The 16,915-nt window shown below is 41.1% G+C and overlaps 1 protein-coding gene across 1 annotated transcript in view; it reads right to left on the reverse strand.

Moving 5' to 3' along the window:
* Nucleotides 1-15,989, reverse strand: part of LOC116816222 (ras-related protein Rab-10-like) — a 60,113-nt gene extending 44,124 nt beyond the window's left edge. Inside the window, exons 1-5 of the mRNA XM_075062023.1 lie at nucleotides 15,968-15,989; nucleotides 10,567-10,656; nucleotides 9,030-9,119; nucleotides 3,974-4,034; nucleotides 2,413-2,551 (exon numbers count right to left, since the gene is read on the reverse strand). Of these exons, the coding sequence (XP_074918124.1) occupies nucleotides 2,413-2,551; nucleotides 3,974-4,034; nucleotides 9,030-9,119; nucleotides 10,567-10,656; nucleotides 15,968-15,989 (402 nt within the window). The remainder of the gene's footprint in view (nucleotides 1-2,412; nucleotides 2,552-3,973; nucleotides 4,035-9,029; nucleotides 9,120-10,566; nucleotides 10,657-15,967) is intronic.
* Nucleotides 15,990-16,915: the final 926 nt, after the last annotated feature.

The raw sequence follows: 16,915 nt of genomic DNA on the forward strand, positions 1-16,915 counted from the left end.
AGGAGCCTCTCTCTCCCATTCGTTATACCTATTACGTTCCATATTTTGCTAGATGCAGGGTCATGCTTCTGGTGTAAATTAGTGTAGCCTAAATGCTGATGTAATTTGGGACCCCTGCTAACGACCCCAAGGGACTACTGCAAAAATCTAAGATCACTACGGCTTGGGGAAGCTCTGACCACAGCCTTTTCTCCAAGTCATTTTCTTTACAATGACTGCGGAGAAGGTGGATGTCATAGGAGCCATTATGGCAACTCTTATGCCACCACAGAATCCCCCTAAACTGAGATCATCTTTCATGGTTGGTTATGCTGTTTTCAGAGCCACTTTCTGACACTAGCCTGATACAAAGCAATGCTAACACAGGTGAGTCTCTAGGCCACTGTGTCCATGTACAGAGGTTATGCTGGTTCAGATTCCATTTGGGGTACCCACTGTGAATCCTGTTCAAGGCATTCAGGTAGGTAAGGGTAGTGGGTAAGTTTCCTCAAGTGGATTTTGGGCATAGTTATTACTTTTCATATAATTTACATAGGTATAGGGAATTCTCAGTCTTTCTGAAGAGCTACACACAATCTCTGAAGCCTGTAAATTATCTTCCAAATCAACAGAAGAAAGGAATATTGTACTAAATTCAGTTTTGTCTACAATTCTATGCAACTTCTAAAAAAAGATTTCCGTTTTTGAAGTCATTTTCCTGCAATAAATATGTTGTTAATAGGTGCTCTACAGTTCTGATGTAGCCCCATCTGTACTGAACATGTAGTGACTTTGTAAATTAAACTTTTGGTAGTCTTCCTTGGGAATCTCTCTATTCAGCTTTGCATGTACTGTCAGAGTATTATGTTACCTTTAGATCTGAATGTTAAAATAGTCTAAACATTAAAGTTCTTGTACATCATGAACTCACTTGAACAGTAATAATAAATTCGGTACTAAAGACAATACCCACTTAATACACTGTTGGTATAAGTGGAGTACAAACACAATATCACTTACAGTGTGATATATTAATATACTGATTAGTTAGTTTTCATTGAGGCCAAGTTACTGAATATGGTAATTTACATGGATTGTGATTTTTAATATTTGTAAAAAGGGCATACAGCAATGCATAGGTGCTTTTAGAATCTGTATTATGTGAATATAAAGAAAATAAATAAATAAAATTGTAAGATGGATGTTTGAATTGTCTCAACACTCTGATTTGACTGACTAACATGCAGCACAGGAGTTCTTAACAATACCTATCCTATCTCACAGACCTGGAAGGGACTCCGAAAGGTCATTGAGTCCAGCCCCCTGCCTTCACTAATAGGACCAAGTACTGATTTTTGCCCCAGATTCCTAAGTGGCCCCCTCAAGGATTGCACTCACAACCTGGGGTTTTGCAGGCCAGTGCCCTGTACTTACCAAGTTAAATTGCATTACACATTTAATGAAATCTGCACTTTGGTTTTACCTGCACACTCCTGCACATTTTTAACCTGCAGTAGCAACAACCACCTTAGCACTAAGCATTTACTGGGGATTAATGACTCATTTGGGCTACAGCCCTGGCACAGGAGGAACCTCTTCTCCCAGTCAGTAATTAATTCTCACAAAATGCCCTGTGTTTTCACAGTTATTGCTTAAAAACACATATTTTACAATGAATGACCCAATATATTTTACCCAAGACACTCCATAAATTGATAGCATACTAGAGTTGGATTAAGTGTTTATTATTTCTGTTCTTCAATTATAAGACTCACTAATTGGCTGTTTCTAGGCTGATCTGCAACAATGATTACCCTGTTCATATTCCTAGAAAATATTTTAAATGGAATATTTTTGTTTTTCACTGTCAATCTAATGTAAGGAGCTAGAACTTTATGAGGAAAGATTAAACAAGATAAATATGAATTGCTTGAATAAGCATCCAAAGGAAACACAACGGTACACACACACACACACACACACACACACACAAAAAGACATCACAGAAAATGGAGAGGAACTGTTTAGTTTGATACCTGGGATGAGGTAACTAGGAACAATGGGGTGATCTTCCTGATACAAAGCTAATTAGATCATGGTGACTTCCCTTTAGTGATGGAAGCCCCATAACTTGAAATATTTAAAACTAGACTTGACAAAAGATGGAGGGAAATAACTGCAGAAAACAACTTGGCATTGATAAACAGATGGTCTGGATGTCCTAGTTGGTTTTTTCATCTCTAAGTATTACGAATCTATTACAACAATGGTATACTGCAAGGAAGGCCAGAATGGAATAAGCTCAGGCAAGAGGTATTTAACTGGAGCTGTAACAACAATTTTCATGTATTTATTAACACATATTAAGTACAGTAACTCAGGAAATAAAGATATTTAATGAGCAAAATATCAACTGCAATTAGGTTCTCTTACCTCACGTATATCTTTCATCCAGCTTGTTATACCTTGAAAACTGTCTGAGTTTGTTATGTCATAGACCAGAACAAAGCCACGTGCTCCACGAAAATAACTAGTACTAATTGTATGGAATTGTTCCTGACCAGCAGTATCCCTGAAATATAGCAGAAATGAGTCACTTGGTACTGCATACATTGAAAGAGTATGGATATGGTTTTTTCAGTGCAACTTAAAAAATACAGCCCCAATTTTGAGCTGTTTTCTGAGAAAGGTGGTAGAGGTGATAGAATACATGCCATTCTGCAGGGAAAGAGCTGGCAAACTATTTTGGGCATTTATGTTAATATTGTTGACTAATCTAGAGCCTATACTTAAATAATTGAAAGAAAGACAAAAATAGGTTTTGTCTACATTACATTTTTAACCACAGTGTAATTGAACTTATGTAACTGCATTTGCACAACCCTTAGTATAGAATGTTTGCACTGGAATAAACTATGACTTCTACTACAGAAGCATACTTTGGGGTAAGCTGCAGAAGAGCAGCATTTCACCATCAGTATAGCTAGATTAGGATAGCTACACCAATAGCTAAAATCCTACGGGTGAGGTTTTCACTCTTGCCCTTGCCCCTTTGCACTGGGTAAAGTAGTGTAAAGCTGCTCTAAAATGATTGGATCAGGCTGGGGGATGATTTCCCCAGCACAGACACTTTAGAAGACAGATGTAATGTAGTTTTCTAAGCATCCCTTTGTAAGTCCTGGCAAAGGGAGAATGTTGGGGGCAGGCTGGAGTGATATGCAGGCTGCAGAGATTCCAGGCAGCACTATGGCCCTTATAGCATCCTGGGGAGGTGACTGTAATTTAGACAGGGTTCCAGAGCTGTCTAGATTATGATAGAGATTACAAGACAGCCCAGGATCAAGTAAATGCGTAAGTAGCTCAAAAGCCACCAAAGCCCCTCCTCCTATTGGGCTGTGAGTTCTGTGCTTGCAATTTATATAAGCAGCAAAGAATCTTACCCTAAATGTAGACAGGGACTAAAAAAACTCACCAGAATGCATCCAAACCCTCTAGCTACTGGAGATCTAGTGGCTGGAAACTCAAAAATTGGCAAATATATACAGAACCCACCACAGCTGCAGCCCAAAAACACCCCCTTTTATTTAAAAATAAGATTATGGTGCCCAAAGAATCACCCTGCTAGTCTTCATCCAAAATCCTAAACCTGACCCTACGAACATATGTTTGTAGGATAATGAAATATTTAAATCCAAATCTCCAAGCTTTTTTTTTTAAGTTTATCATTTTAATAAAGTTGCTTATATTTGGTATGGAATATAGGTTTACATTTTATCCATATGTTACAATAACTCAATGTTAAATATTTCTAAGATAACTGTTTTTTAAAAAACATGTACTAGTTGTTCTAAACATGGCCTCCTCATGCTACTGCAAGCTTTAATATGATCACTACACTGTAGGAGGACAAATAATCAAAGCTAGACAAAATTTTGCACAGTGTACAGTTCTATAATTTAGCTGGCTTTCATTTGTGGAACAAATTATAACTTACCATATTTGAAGTTTCACAGTTGTATCATTAAATGTTATTGTTTTTACTTTAAAATCAATGCCTAAAAGAAACAAGAAAATATGTTACATGTCTTGAAATAACATTTATTTCTTATGGAGACTGTTTGTAAATAAAAGTTATTTTGGGGATGTAGAGAAATGGAAGCACACCAACCAACCAAGCAACGTCAACCAAAAATCATAATAAACCACTAATTGTATATACACAAAACTGGGATAGGGAAAAAAGAACTATAAGAGTTCTTTTTGATATACATCAGTAATTTACTGAAATTAACTATCAGACTGGTCAAAGTTCTATACTCAGTCACTCATTGTGCATGGTCAACTCAGAAAGTATAGCTACAAACCACCATTAGCTGGCAAGTGACATGACAGCTGTTTGATGGCCCATGCACAAAACTGTCACAATATTGACAATTTCTGCTAAGGGAATCAGTCCCATAATAATAGTGCTGTAGTTCTGCATGGAGGTTTAGTGACAAATGCTAACATGGCATTTGCTCACCCTATGCCATTCTGTAGCCTTTACTGCAACATTACTGAAAAGAAACGTCCAGGATTACATCAACAGGACTAGAAATGAATTAACTGAATTAGTTAGACACAAAATTAAGTGGCCATGTGTTCAAGTAAAGACCATACCTTTATACTACCCTTCCATTTAAACATTTATGCCTCAAAATCCAAAATGTTTTGGTACTGAAACCTATTCTGGACCTACTACACCTCTAGCTCGATACAACGTGACCCGATATAACACGAATTCAGATATAACGTGGTAAAGTAGTGTCCGGGTAAAGTAGTGTTTAAACTAATTTGACTGGGCTAACACAACTGAAAAAGTACACCCTTTTTGCATGTCAAGAAAAGTCCATATTGTGTTAAAGTGTAATAAAGAGATGTTGTAATGGACATCACTGAAGTTGGAAACCAGACTGCAATTCTGGTTTTGATGCTACCATATTACAGACAAATAAATACCTTACACCACAAAAGGATAACCTTACGAAGAGAGATACTACATTTCAAACCCTAGAGGACACCTTCAACTGCAAGTTATCTTACGTAATGCTCATGAGTCAAGCCTCAAGCTATCAGAACCTACAGTACTCAGAGGTCTATGCCTACTATATTCTTGAACTGTTGTACCACTGCTGCTTATTTTTCAGAAGTAAAATCAGCAGCATCTTTAGACTGTCTTGGAAGAATAGCCCTAATAGTCTATCTTCTATAGTCTTCAATTAGTAAATTTCTTCTTATCCCTTAGCTGTGGGCTAATAGCCATAATTCTAGAAATATCTCTTAACTTCAACGATTCAAAAATAGAACAAAACTGTCCTTTGTAATGTTCCTAAAATAACTCTCCTCTGATAGAAAAGGAAGATGAAAAACATCAGGTTTGTGGTTTCAGTTCTGGTGAAGTCTGTGTTTTAGACAGAGGGGCAGAGCTTAGATTCAGCACACAAACAATGATACCTGCACCTCCTTCATGCTGCTTTTTGTTTTCTATAATCTAAGAGCTTCTTTATGTGCATATTTAGTACATGACAAGCTTGAGTGTGAATCTACCCTGGACTAGCCTGCGGTGTACTAATTGTCCATCTGGATCTTGCTGCTGCGCATTAACAGTTCCTTAGTGTGTGCGACTGCTCATGTACTAAATGTTCATGTAGACAAGCTTTAAGCTTTCATTTAAAAACATAAATAAGCCTCTAGCTGTTACGGTTGCTAAGGTAACTTCAAAAATATGACCCAAGTGTAAATGATGCAGTGACATCTACCTACATTTGCAGAACCTGCAACCATAGCTCCGAGAGATGTGTTCTGTACCATTCATCTCAATGGGTACTAACATGGATCTCAATGACAATACTTTAAGTCAATGCTGTTAACTCACTGCTCACTAAACCATAAAAAAAAGGTGAGAAAAGATTACATTCTTAAGATATACACTATCTGCTATGAGTGACGGCTCAGTTTGACACCACCTGTAAGTGGGATTGGGAGACACCACTACTCAACCTCCCTCCCCAAATCAAGAAGCCAAGCTAAAGAAACACTGCAGAGCTCCCTGCTACATGAGCCTGCCCCAGGCAGAGCCAATATCAAGAAGCTCAGCAGGACGCCAAGAGCTCCATTGAGAGGAAGCCGAGCCCAGCAGAGCCCCACGGGAGCAATCAGATTCCACTCCATGGTTATATTTGAACATCTGCACACTCTATTGTGAGCAGCATGTTATGCATGTGGAGCTTATTTTATGGGCAGAGCATGGAAGAGTACCATCACATTCCCCCCCCCTTCCGCAATCTGGTCCCCTGCAGAGGAGATTTATAAGAAAATGCTAGTCACATCCCTAGCAATGGAAAGATTGCTGAATTTCAATTATTGCCTCACAAGCACAAAGACATGTTTTTTTTTCAAAAGCCTTTCCTTTCAGATTAATGTTTGATGATTCTGTTATCAAGTTTACTGTGCAGCAAGAGGATAGAAAAATAACCCAGTCTAACAAAGGAATGATGATATATCAAAAAGGAACTTTCATTTTATAGGTTAGAAAGATTAACAATGTTAGGAAGCTTTTGGTTTTTTTCTTATGTTATTTGGTTAAAACCATATTTGCTTGTGTAGAGATAAAGTACCACTATTCTTCTGCTTCTGTGCTTTACATTAAATCTAAATGTTCCAATGCGAGTTCTCAGAAAATCAACAATTTGATGTTAGAATCATCATTTTGATTCCTACTTGAACCTCGCTGCCTAACTCCTCTGTCAAAGGCAAGCATTCACAAAAGTGCAATAAAATGGCAAAATACCAGAAAATCTCCCTTCTTTTAACTTCCAAATGCATCTTATAGCAGACTTTGGGGGATCAGCCTTCAGGTGCAAGATTCTACTTAGTATTAAAAGTTGGCGTGGGGGTGCTGTTTGGGTGGAGGGGTTTAAATTATTATATGGATCGTGCCCTTCAGCTGCTGAAAATTCTCACTGAAACTTTAATGGAAGGGAAAAATGAAATAATCCAATTAGCAGCTGTAATAAATATTATGTTAAACTTTCTTGAAGAAATTAGTAAAGGTGGTTGGAAATACAGTTTTACCAAACATATTTATATGCTCATATCAGGCAACCTACAAATTTGAAGAAAAATATTCATTCTTGCGTTTCAAAGAACCACTTCTAGAATTTGGTTTAATTGTTTGTTCAGCTTTCTACAGCAGATGTTACAGCACTCGATAGGGAAATGATATGTGGTGGAGGTTTGGAAGGTCACTTTCAAATGGCTGAGTTGGGAATACTTAAAAAAATTATAACCCAGCGAGGCAATTCCAGCCCTATAGGAAAACAGTTCTCATTTGACATAAATTTTAATAATAAATTGACAAAAGTTTTTTCTGTATAAAAAAGGAACTAGAGACTGCTGAATTAGACCAAAATGTAATCTAAATTAAAATAAGGCATATTGACTTCTTAAGTTAACTTAAATGTATTGACCTAAAAAGGTCAATGAATGTTAGTGAAAAACAGAAGTCAATATGTACTGCATGCACGAATTGTTCATGTCTTTATATGAAGTTTCAATCAAACTTAGCAAATTGAAAAGACAAGAAAGAAAAATGAAAAATATAGTGCCAAAGACAGCTCACAGATTTCAGATGGTTTGAGGCCAATGTGTTATATAATATGATCAACATAACAAAACTAACATTGATCATCAGCCCAGAGATAAAAGTTATTTTAATACAGGAGCTTGTATTTTCTTCTTTGGATTCTTCATATAAAACCCAGAATGTGATATAAACCAGACCAACTTCTAAGTGTGATTTCTAAACTATGATAGCCATAGGATATTTATGATTCATTCTTTCTTTATATTTAAATAATAAAAATGCCTATTCAAGGTTCCAGGAGAACTAACATAATTAAGTATGTAACAATAAATACAACTAAATTAAAACTCATCAGCTTTACAATAATCAGTTCCACAGAAACTCAGCCAGCCAACCACCATGCACCCCCCTCAGCATCTAGGAAGCATACTCTCAGCCCTTTCCAAAACCCCTCTCAATAAGGTGCCTTTTACAGCATGCCCAGAAAGTCACCAAATTCAGGTTATCAAGACAGGAAGCAAGTTCCAGAATCTTAGAATCTTCACAGAGAGTGCCCTGCCAACTATCCTGCGCTCTTATTAAGAGGGGGATCCAGCCTGAACACCGCTACTGGCCATAACTGTGGCAGTATGGCATGCGGAGAGAGGCAATCCCTTAGGTAGACAGGTCCAAGGCTATTAAGGGCTTCATAGGCCATAGCTAGAGACCAATGGGCAACCAGTGCGCCACTCAATAAGCAATCAGAGGCATTCTGCACAAGCTTTAGTCTTCAAATGGTTATAAATTTAAGGTGTAGTCTCAAGCATCACATTGCAATATGCTAATCCTCAGGTAACAAAAGCACGGATAACAGTGGTAACTCTGCATTTGAAAGAAAAGGTTGTAACTTCCTCGCCAAAAAGTTTACTGGGTCACTGCTGTAATATGATTGTGAAACAACAGCTGGGACTCTAAAGTCACCCCTAAGTTGCAACACTAGTAACTAATGGCAGATGTATTCCTTTAATCAAAGGGCGGTGATATTACCTTTGCCATCTCTTCCAGAGGCTTTTCCCAGCCCACCATCTCTCTCATCTGGGTGAGCTTCAGCTAGCTTGCTCTCACTCGTGCCTTCATCTCAACTAGACATTGGCTGAGGCACTGAACTGTACTGTCCAGATCAGATGAGACAGACCTACAGTTAATCTAAACCATACTAATGACACTGCACCCCCTGCCTACTTACTGACCCTCCTAACTGACCCAGATATGAACAGGAGGGATGACAGAATGGCATCCTGCGAGACCTCACATTTGAGAGCTCTTTGAGAGGAGAAGCAATAGCCCATAACTATCAGCTAAGATCTCTCTGAAAGAAAAGAGCAAAGCCAATGAGGAGCAGCCCTATCAGATTATGTCAGATTATGCAGATGAGTCACCAACATACCATGATCAATGGTATCGAAGGCAGCTGATAGATCTAATAATACCAGCATGGACACCTCATCATCATCTACTGCCAGGAGGAGATCACTGACTGTGTGACAAAGTCAGGTCTATATATCCAAAAAGTGAAAATGTGTCACTGATCGACAATTAGCAAGAGTGTCAGCATCAAGCAACATCTTCTTGAGCAAAGGTTGCATTATTGCTTCCTTCAAACCAACAGACAGCTTGGACTCTCTAAGAGAGGTGTTGATCTCCACAAGCAAGGGAGTCAGTACTTCACCAGTGGCCTTCAACAGCCAGGAAGGACATGGATCCAAAGCACAGGTTCTGGGATGAAGTTCTCTTAATACATTGAGTACCTCAGAATGCATCACTGACTGAAACTCCAGCAGAAAAGATGAGGCCCTTGTTCCCTCAAGACCTTGCACTGCCACCACAGAAGCAGATGGCTTATCCCTACAGTGATCCCAATAACAAGCACTCTCTTCACAATAGGAGGGAATCAGATCAGCTATCAAGCCAAGACAGTGGTTTAAACCACCAAAACAAATCTGTGACCTGAGATTTTACAGATTTAGAATTAACCTAAACAAGGATAAGGCTCTTGTCTTTCTGAATAAGTTTTCATGGAGTTAATTAGCAACAAATCCATTTGCAGGAAATCATAAATGTATTGGCTACTATGGGGAGAGGAAACCTACCCGTCAAAAGTGTACAGCAGGACTTGAAAATCTACTTCCTGAAACCTTCTGCTACTGCTTCTAATGAAGGCAGAGGGGAAGGCAGGAGAGCATCCTAAGCCTCAGGAACCAGAATGATCCAATGGCTAAGAAACTAGCTTAGAACTTTAAAGACCTGGGTTCAAGTCCCTGCTCTACCACATCTTTCCTCTGAGATCTTGGGCTAGCCACTTGGCCTCTCTGTGCCATCTGTAAAATGGGGATTATAGTACTTCCCTACCTTAGAGAAGTATGGGAAACAGTGAGCCATTTAGATACTAAGGGAATGAGGGCTACAGAAATACAATATAGAGAGATAAACCTATCCTCATGGGGATTGGTCTGTGTAGGGGAAACTGGTCAGGGTAATTGATCCTAGATAGCTTCCTGGCAAGTGGGCCAGAACATGGTAGGGATGGAGGCCAATTTAATTTGGGCCCATATAGCTCTTAACCAGAATGAGGGTGTGGTTATACACTCATACTACATATAAAACATGCTGTCCATCTCATTCATATCAAGTACTATCTCACTCTGTGAGTAATCACATGTATTGTTAAATAATAGATTGCAAATTAGACTACTCATAGAGAAAGGTACTCCTCAATATAAAGAAGAGCAACAGAATCTGGCGCTGTTCAAAAAAACAGGAAACATGTAGATTACTATTAGCATTCTCAGTACATACAGTCCATTAGATTTTACAGACCATATTTACATACAGTATCATATGTATCAACTATTCAAGCCTACACTCTTCTTTTATAAAATAAATGTCAGGGAGTCCATGTAGACGTCTAGAATTAGTTCATTTACCTACAAGATGGTATAAACCTATTTGCAAATCTAGAGAAAAAGAAACCTCTGTCTGAAAGGAGATTTCAGTTTTATGTTTCTGTAATTTACCTATAACGAAACAAAGACAAAAAATGTTACACACACCCACACTCATGAATGTGTCCCTTTGAACAGAAATTCAGAATACAATTGTCTGCTCCTCCCCTACCCCCAAAAAGTGGAACTTGTGTACTGAATTTCTTTTCAAAGGGATCTAGTCAACGGCCTGCTACTTCCCTTCCCACAAAAAAGTGGAACTTGAATGCATCCCTTTGAACAGAAATTCAAAATACATTTCTCTGTTCCTTCCCTTCTGTTCTTTCCTTTCCCCAAGTAAATGAAAGCTTCACCTTTTTAGAACCAAGATCTCCACAAATATTTTCCCACATAGAAGCACATGGCACTGTCAAGAAGACAATAGCTAGGATAACAACTTATTTCATACCTATAATAAATAAAACAAATAAGTACTGTGCTGAAGCTTCATGTTCACTTGTACACAAGATTTTTTTGTTCATAGGCTTTCCCTATGGCTTTCTATCCCGTGCCATTGTTTAAATAAAAAGTTATTCTTTATAGTCTGCTATTCTCAATATGATTCATCTGCCTTATGATCCGTGTAAGTTTAATTAGAAAACTGCTTATAATTCACCCAAACTGTATAATTGAAGAGGAGGAAGGGCAACCATCCCTGAGAGTTTAAGTGCTGCATAAAATGCTCTCAATGAAAATTTACTGTAAATGCATGTTTTCATTTTCTAAAATATATAATTTTAGAAAGTTTCAGCAAGTAGAGTCTATTAACAACAGCTCCAAGACATTATTTTTTGTAGTCTTACCAAGCTTACTTGTAGCAACATGGAATGCCTAGTTGCCATGACACAAAAAGAGATCCTCAACAGTTCCCCTCCAATCTTTTTTCTTCTATGACTCCTATCTTTATCTCTGAATAAAGGTAAGTTGATGACACACAACCCCACCAAAAACTCAGATTCCTAGGGAACTAAATATCTCAGAGTACCGGTAAAGGCCTTTTACTTCATTTCCAGTTGAAATTCCAGCCGGATAGGTAATGATTAATAGCCATTCATAATCTTCAGATGAGTGTGCAATGGGCTGCAAGAAAGGAAAGCTCTCAGTCAAGATTGTACCAGACATATGTCCAAATCAAAATTGCTACTCTTGTTGGTAGACTTAGTAAAGAAACAGAAGATTAGATGGACACAAAGTCTGAACTGTTCTATCATCATTGGAAACTGTCCCTCCAGGATACAGCTGAGGCCCATTGGGAAGCTTCTGCAAAAATTTAAACTGTTGCTTCCTGTTTTGCACTTTTCTGGACAGGAGGCTTCCTACTGCCAGTACTGTTAGTCTGGCACTTATCACCAGCACAGCCCACTTATTTTAAAAATCTACAGCCCATGTATACTACAAAATTGACCTGTTTGGGATTTTGAAACCAGACGCAAATAATCGTTATTCAGATTTGGATAATTTGCTTACAGCATGGATGGGACATAAAACTTTCTTAAAAGTTTCTGAAAACCACACTAAGACTTGCCTTTTGAAAATTCACTCCTAATATGACCAGTTCTGTAATATACAGGAGCTTCTGATTCTTGAGTGAACAGAGGTAGAGTATCAGAAATTCTGTCTGAGAAAAAAATCTCAGGGGCATGACTTCACTTCCAGTATTAGGTATCATCATGAAAGCAGACATTCACTCTCACAGGTATTCCACAGGGATGAGGTACATTATTACAGGTTTCAAAGATCAGTTTCCCTGTTCGACACCTCCCTTTCTGATAGGCTCTGATATCCTTATTCATATAGGTTTCAATGGAATGACTTGCAGAGTAGAATACTACTCAACTTAAGTAAGGGAGTTCAAAACTGGGCCAAATTCATCCAGTTCTCATAGGGCCAGATTCTGACATCCTCATTAACCTTAAGTGTTCATATTTAAATCAATATCAATTGAGGAGAAAGGTATTAGTCAACATTTCTAACAATAAGAGTAATAATTGTATGAGGCTTTCAATAAGAACACTGGTCAGGGATGGTCTAGGGCAGCATTTCTCAAACTGGGGTCCACAGACGAAGGATACCCCAGGGGATCCACTGGCCGTGATCAGCTCCTCCCTCTCCCTCCTTCAACTCCTTCCCCTCCCTCCCAGTGCCTCCTGCATGCCGGGGAACACCTGTTCAGCAGCATGCAGGAGGCGCTAGAATGTAGGGGGAGGAGTGGGGACAGAGTGTGCTCAGGGAAGGGGGTGGAATCATGTTTGAGGCTTCCGGCCTTGCTGATCAACTCTTCCCCCTCCCTCCCAGTGACTCCTGCATGCTGGGGAACAGCTGTTCAGCGGTGTGCAGGAGGCACTGGGAGGGAGGGAGAGGAGTGGGGACGAAGCATGCTCAGGTGGGGGGGAAGAGGAGGGGCAGAGGTGGAGCAGGAGTAGAAAGAGGTGCGGGTGTAGCCTCAGAGGAAGGGATGGCGGGGCATAGGGCTAAGCATGGGGGGCTTGGAGGTCCCTGAAAATTTTTAAATGAAAATAGGGGTCCTCGAGTTACTAAAGTTTGAGAACCACTGGTCTAGGGCAGAGGTCAGCACCTCTGGCACGCGGCTCGTCAGGGTAAGCACCCCAGCGGGCCGGGCCAGTTTGTTTATCTGCCACGTCAGTAGGTTCGGCCGATTGCGGCTCCCACTGTTCGCAGTTCGCCATCCCAGGCCAAGGGGGTGGTGGGAAGCACATCCCTCACCTGCGCAACATCTTGCAGCCCCCATTGACCTGGGACGGCGAACCACGGCCACGACCGGCCGTACCTGCCAACGCAGCAGGTAAACAAACTGGCCTGGCCCGCTAGGGTGCTTACCCCGGTGAGCCGCGTGTCAGAGGTTGCTGACCCCTGGTCTAGGGCATATGCAAAACTGCTGGAACGTGCAGGTTTCTCTGTACAATTTTTCTCTAAGCTTCCACTAAACAGCACATGAAATAAGGCAATTACAAACGCTATGGAAGAAGAAGAGATTCTCTTGGAGATACTATGTATGACAAATCATTATCTACAAGGTCAGTAAAATAGATGGAAAGGATTTTAACTTTGTACCTATCATTGAAGGTGAAGGAATTAGGCATTTTAATTTAGATTGTAAATTCTTAGGAGCAGGGAGTATAATTTTCTGTGTGTGTGTGTACAGTACCTAGCACAATGGGGCCTTGACTTAGGCCTTGTCTATACTACAGGGGAAATTCGATCTAAGCTACATAATTTGAGTTACGTGAATAGCTTGGATCTACTTATGTCTCTCCTGTGGACTCTCTCTAGTCTTTTCCAGCCGGTGGAGTACAGAGTTGATCAGACAGCGATCTGCAGTCAATTTTGCAGGTCTTTACTAGATCTGGTAAATCGACTGCCATTGCATTGATCACAGCTCATGGATCCCCTGGTAAGTATAGACAAGCCCTTAGTTAAATTCTCTAGGCACTACTGCAATACATTTTTTAAATAAATAATAATAATTTTAAGACCAACAAGAGGCTGTCACAGATACAATATTAATTAATTCCAACACATGACAGCTAGTAAGAGGAAGATTTGGAGATGGAAAGACAGGACCATGCATTTCTCCCTATTTAGGTCCTCACCATCAGTGTTTAAATGTCTAATTTAGCAAAAACTGGAAATGTGTTTCAGAATAAAAGTAGGTCTTGAAGATACAAATAAATATTTGTTTAGTGTGAAAGTGAGCATCTGCCAAGGTGTGAATGTGCGCATGTCAGGGTGTGGATGCGGGTGTGTGTCAGTCTGTCATGCTGTGAATGCGGGGGTGTATGTCAGTGTGTGAATTTGTGTCAGGGTGTGAATGTGGATGTGTGTCAGTCTGTGAGGGTGTGACTGTAGGGGTGCATGTCAGTGTGTGAATGCCGGTGTGTGTCAGGGTGTGAATGTGGGTGTGTGTGTCAGTCTGTGAGGGTGTGAATGCGGGTGTATGTCAGTGTGTGAATGTGTGTGTCGGGATGTGAATGCGGGTGTATGTCAGTGTGTGAATGTGTGCGTTTGAGTGGGGTCACAGCTCGGGTATCAGCTGTGCGATTGCCGGGGCCCGGGCGCTGGCTCCGTTGTCACTCACCGACGTCGTGGCGGATGGCGAACTATAGGAGGGGCGCGGGGCGGCCACGGCCGCCGGCTGCGGCTCCGTGCTACCTCCTCACCGGATGGAGGTTTTCCCCCGCGCAGGCTCCCCGGCCATCACTATTTTCACCAAGCAGCGGCTTCCCCGCGGAGCGGTGCCCCGGCCCATGTCCCGGCCGCGGGCCACGTCCTGTGGTCCAGAAAGGGGCGAGCGGCGAGAGCACCGGCCTGCGCAGAACGAAACCGGCCGGGCCCAGCGCCAACCCGCGCGAGAAGGGCCGGCGTCCTTCGAGCCTAAGGACGTTCGCGAGGGATCCGCCCTCGCCGCTTGTGGCTCCAGCTGCCCCGCGGACTCTCCGGCCTTGCAAAACAGCTGCCGGCGCTGCCCCGCGTCAGACCGCCTGCACCGCCTGGCTGCGGTGTCTATCTGATGCGCGTGGTGTGAGCGTCTGGGGGTGGTGGGGCTGTGTCTGTGTGTGTGAGCGTCTGGGGGTGGTGGGGCTGTGTCTGTGTGTGTGAGCATCTGTGTGAGCGTCTGGGGGTGGTGGGGCTGTGTCTGTCTGCTTGTATGTGTGAGCGTCTGGGGGTGGTGGGGCTATGTCTGTCTGCCTGTGTGTGTGTGAGCGTCTGGGGGTGGTGAGGCTGTATCTGTCTGTCTGTGTGAGCATCTGGATGTGGGCCTGTGTCTGGCTACCTGCCTGCAAGCCAGCTCTCGGGGGAAGGGAGCTCTGTCTGTGCCTCCTCCATTAGCCCCTGTCTGACTTTTCTTCCCCTTGGCAAATTCTGGTGCTAAGCCCCAGTCCCTGCACTAGGAGGTTCTACACAAAAAGCGCAGAAGTGTTTCCGTCCTCATGCTCAGAAATGAGCAGTGTGAAGCCTGCACTACCCTTCAAGTGCCAAGTGTATAATGTCAATATGTCACACAAATCCTGCTGACTTTTGTGTAAAGGTCAGAGGGAAAAATAGTTGCGCCAAACAAAGGGTTAATCGTTTGGAGAGTAATTTGTAATGCTTATTTCTAGAGGGGAAGTAAAGGGTTGATCATTTGAGGGCAGTTTCGAGAGATGAAGGTTCTGTGGTGAAAGCCTAACAGGAACTTGGCTCAGAAAGTCGATTAAGACACCCGCTCAGCTCATTTGTTCTTTCTCAACAGGGCACAATACATTTTAATGCAGAGTTCATATGCTATAGAGCAGGGGTTCTCAAATTGGGGTCAGGACCCCTCAGGGGTTCAGAAGGCTATTACCTGTGGTGTCGTAAACTGTCATCCTCTACCCCAAACTGTGCTTTGCCTCCAGCATTTATAATGGTGTTAAATATATAAAAAACAGTGTTTTTAATTTGGGGGGGGGTGTCGCACTCAGAGGCTTGCTACATTAAAGGGCTCACTAGTACAAAAGTTTGAGAACCACTGCTATAAATGCAATTCTGTCTTTTCCAGTACTGCTTACTACAGCAGCAAAACAAAAACAACATTAAGGGGAATAAAAGAACATCCTGTATACACAAGCAGACAAATTGTATACACTAGCCAAACCTCATCCATGATGCATTCTCTTCTGACATAGCTATCCTTATAAACAGCATCAGAGCAAGAAGATCAACTGATCTTCCCCTTTTGCTGCTTAACTCATCAGATATAGTGAAACAAAGTATATAATCCTGAAGAATGAAAGTAATTAAGCCCCTTAGATGTCACGTGTGAAGTACAACTTAGGGTTCTGAACACCGGACTATATCAGAAAATCCAGGAGCTCAAGAGCTCCAGTCTTGGTTCTGTCACTGACTTTTTTATCTGCCCTTGGCCAAATCACTTAACTTCTGAATCAGTTTCTCCTCCTGTGAAATGGGAATAATATACTGTATGGATATAATTTTAGAGATAACAGGCTTATTATAGCTGGACATCCCACTGGGATAAAGACTAGCATCCTCACTGGCCAGTTGGTAATCCTCACCATTCTGAAATATGGAACAGTCAGTATACTTCAGACCACTGGGAAATACTGGGTTCTGATTAGTAAGAGGCAGTGATTTATAATTCAAATTGGTCTTGACTCAATGTATTTTATGTGGTGTTCTTTTTCAGAAGAATTACAGTGTTGAAACCTTGAGGTGGGCTTTTAAAAATAGTTACAAATAATAAAGAATCTGTATCTTTTTGCAATTTGGCTTAAAATTACATGGGATCACT

Source organism: Chelonoidis abingdonii, chromosome 2 (genome assembly GCF_003597395.2).
Source record: "Chelonoidis abingdonii isolate Lonesome George chromosome 2, CheloAbing_2.0, whole genome shotgun sequence".
Lineage (NCBI taxonomy): Eukaryota > Metazoa > Chordata > Testudines > Testudinidae > Chelonoidis > Chelonoidis abingdonii.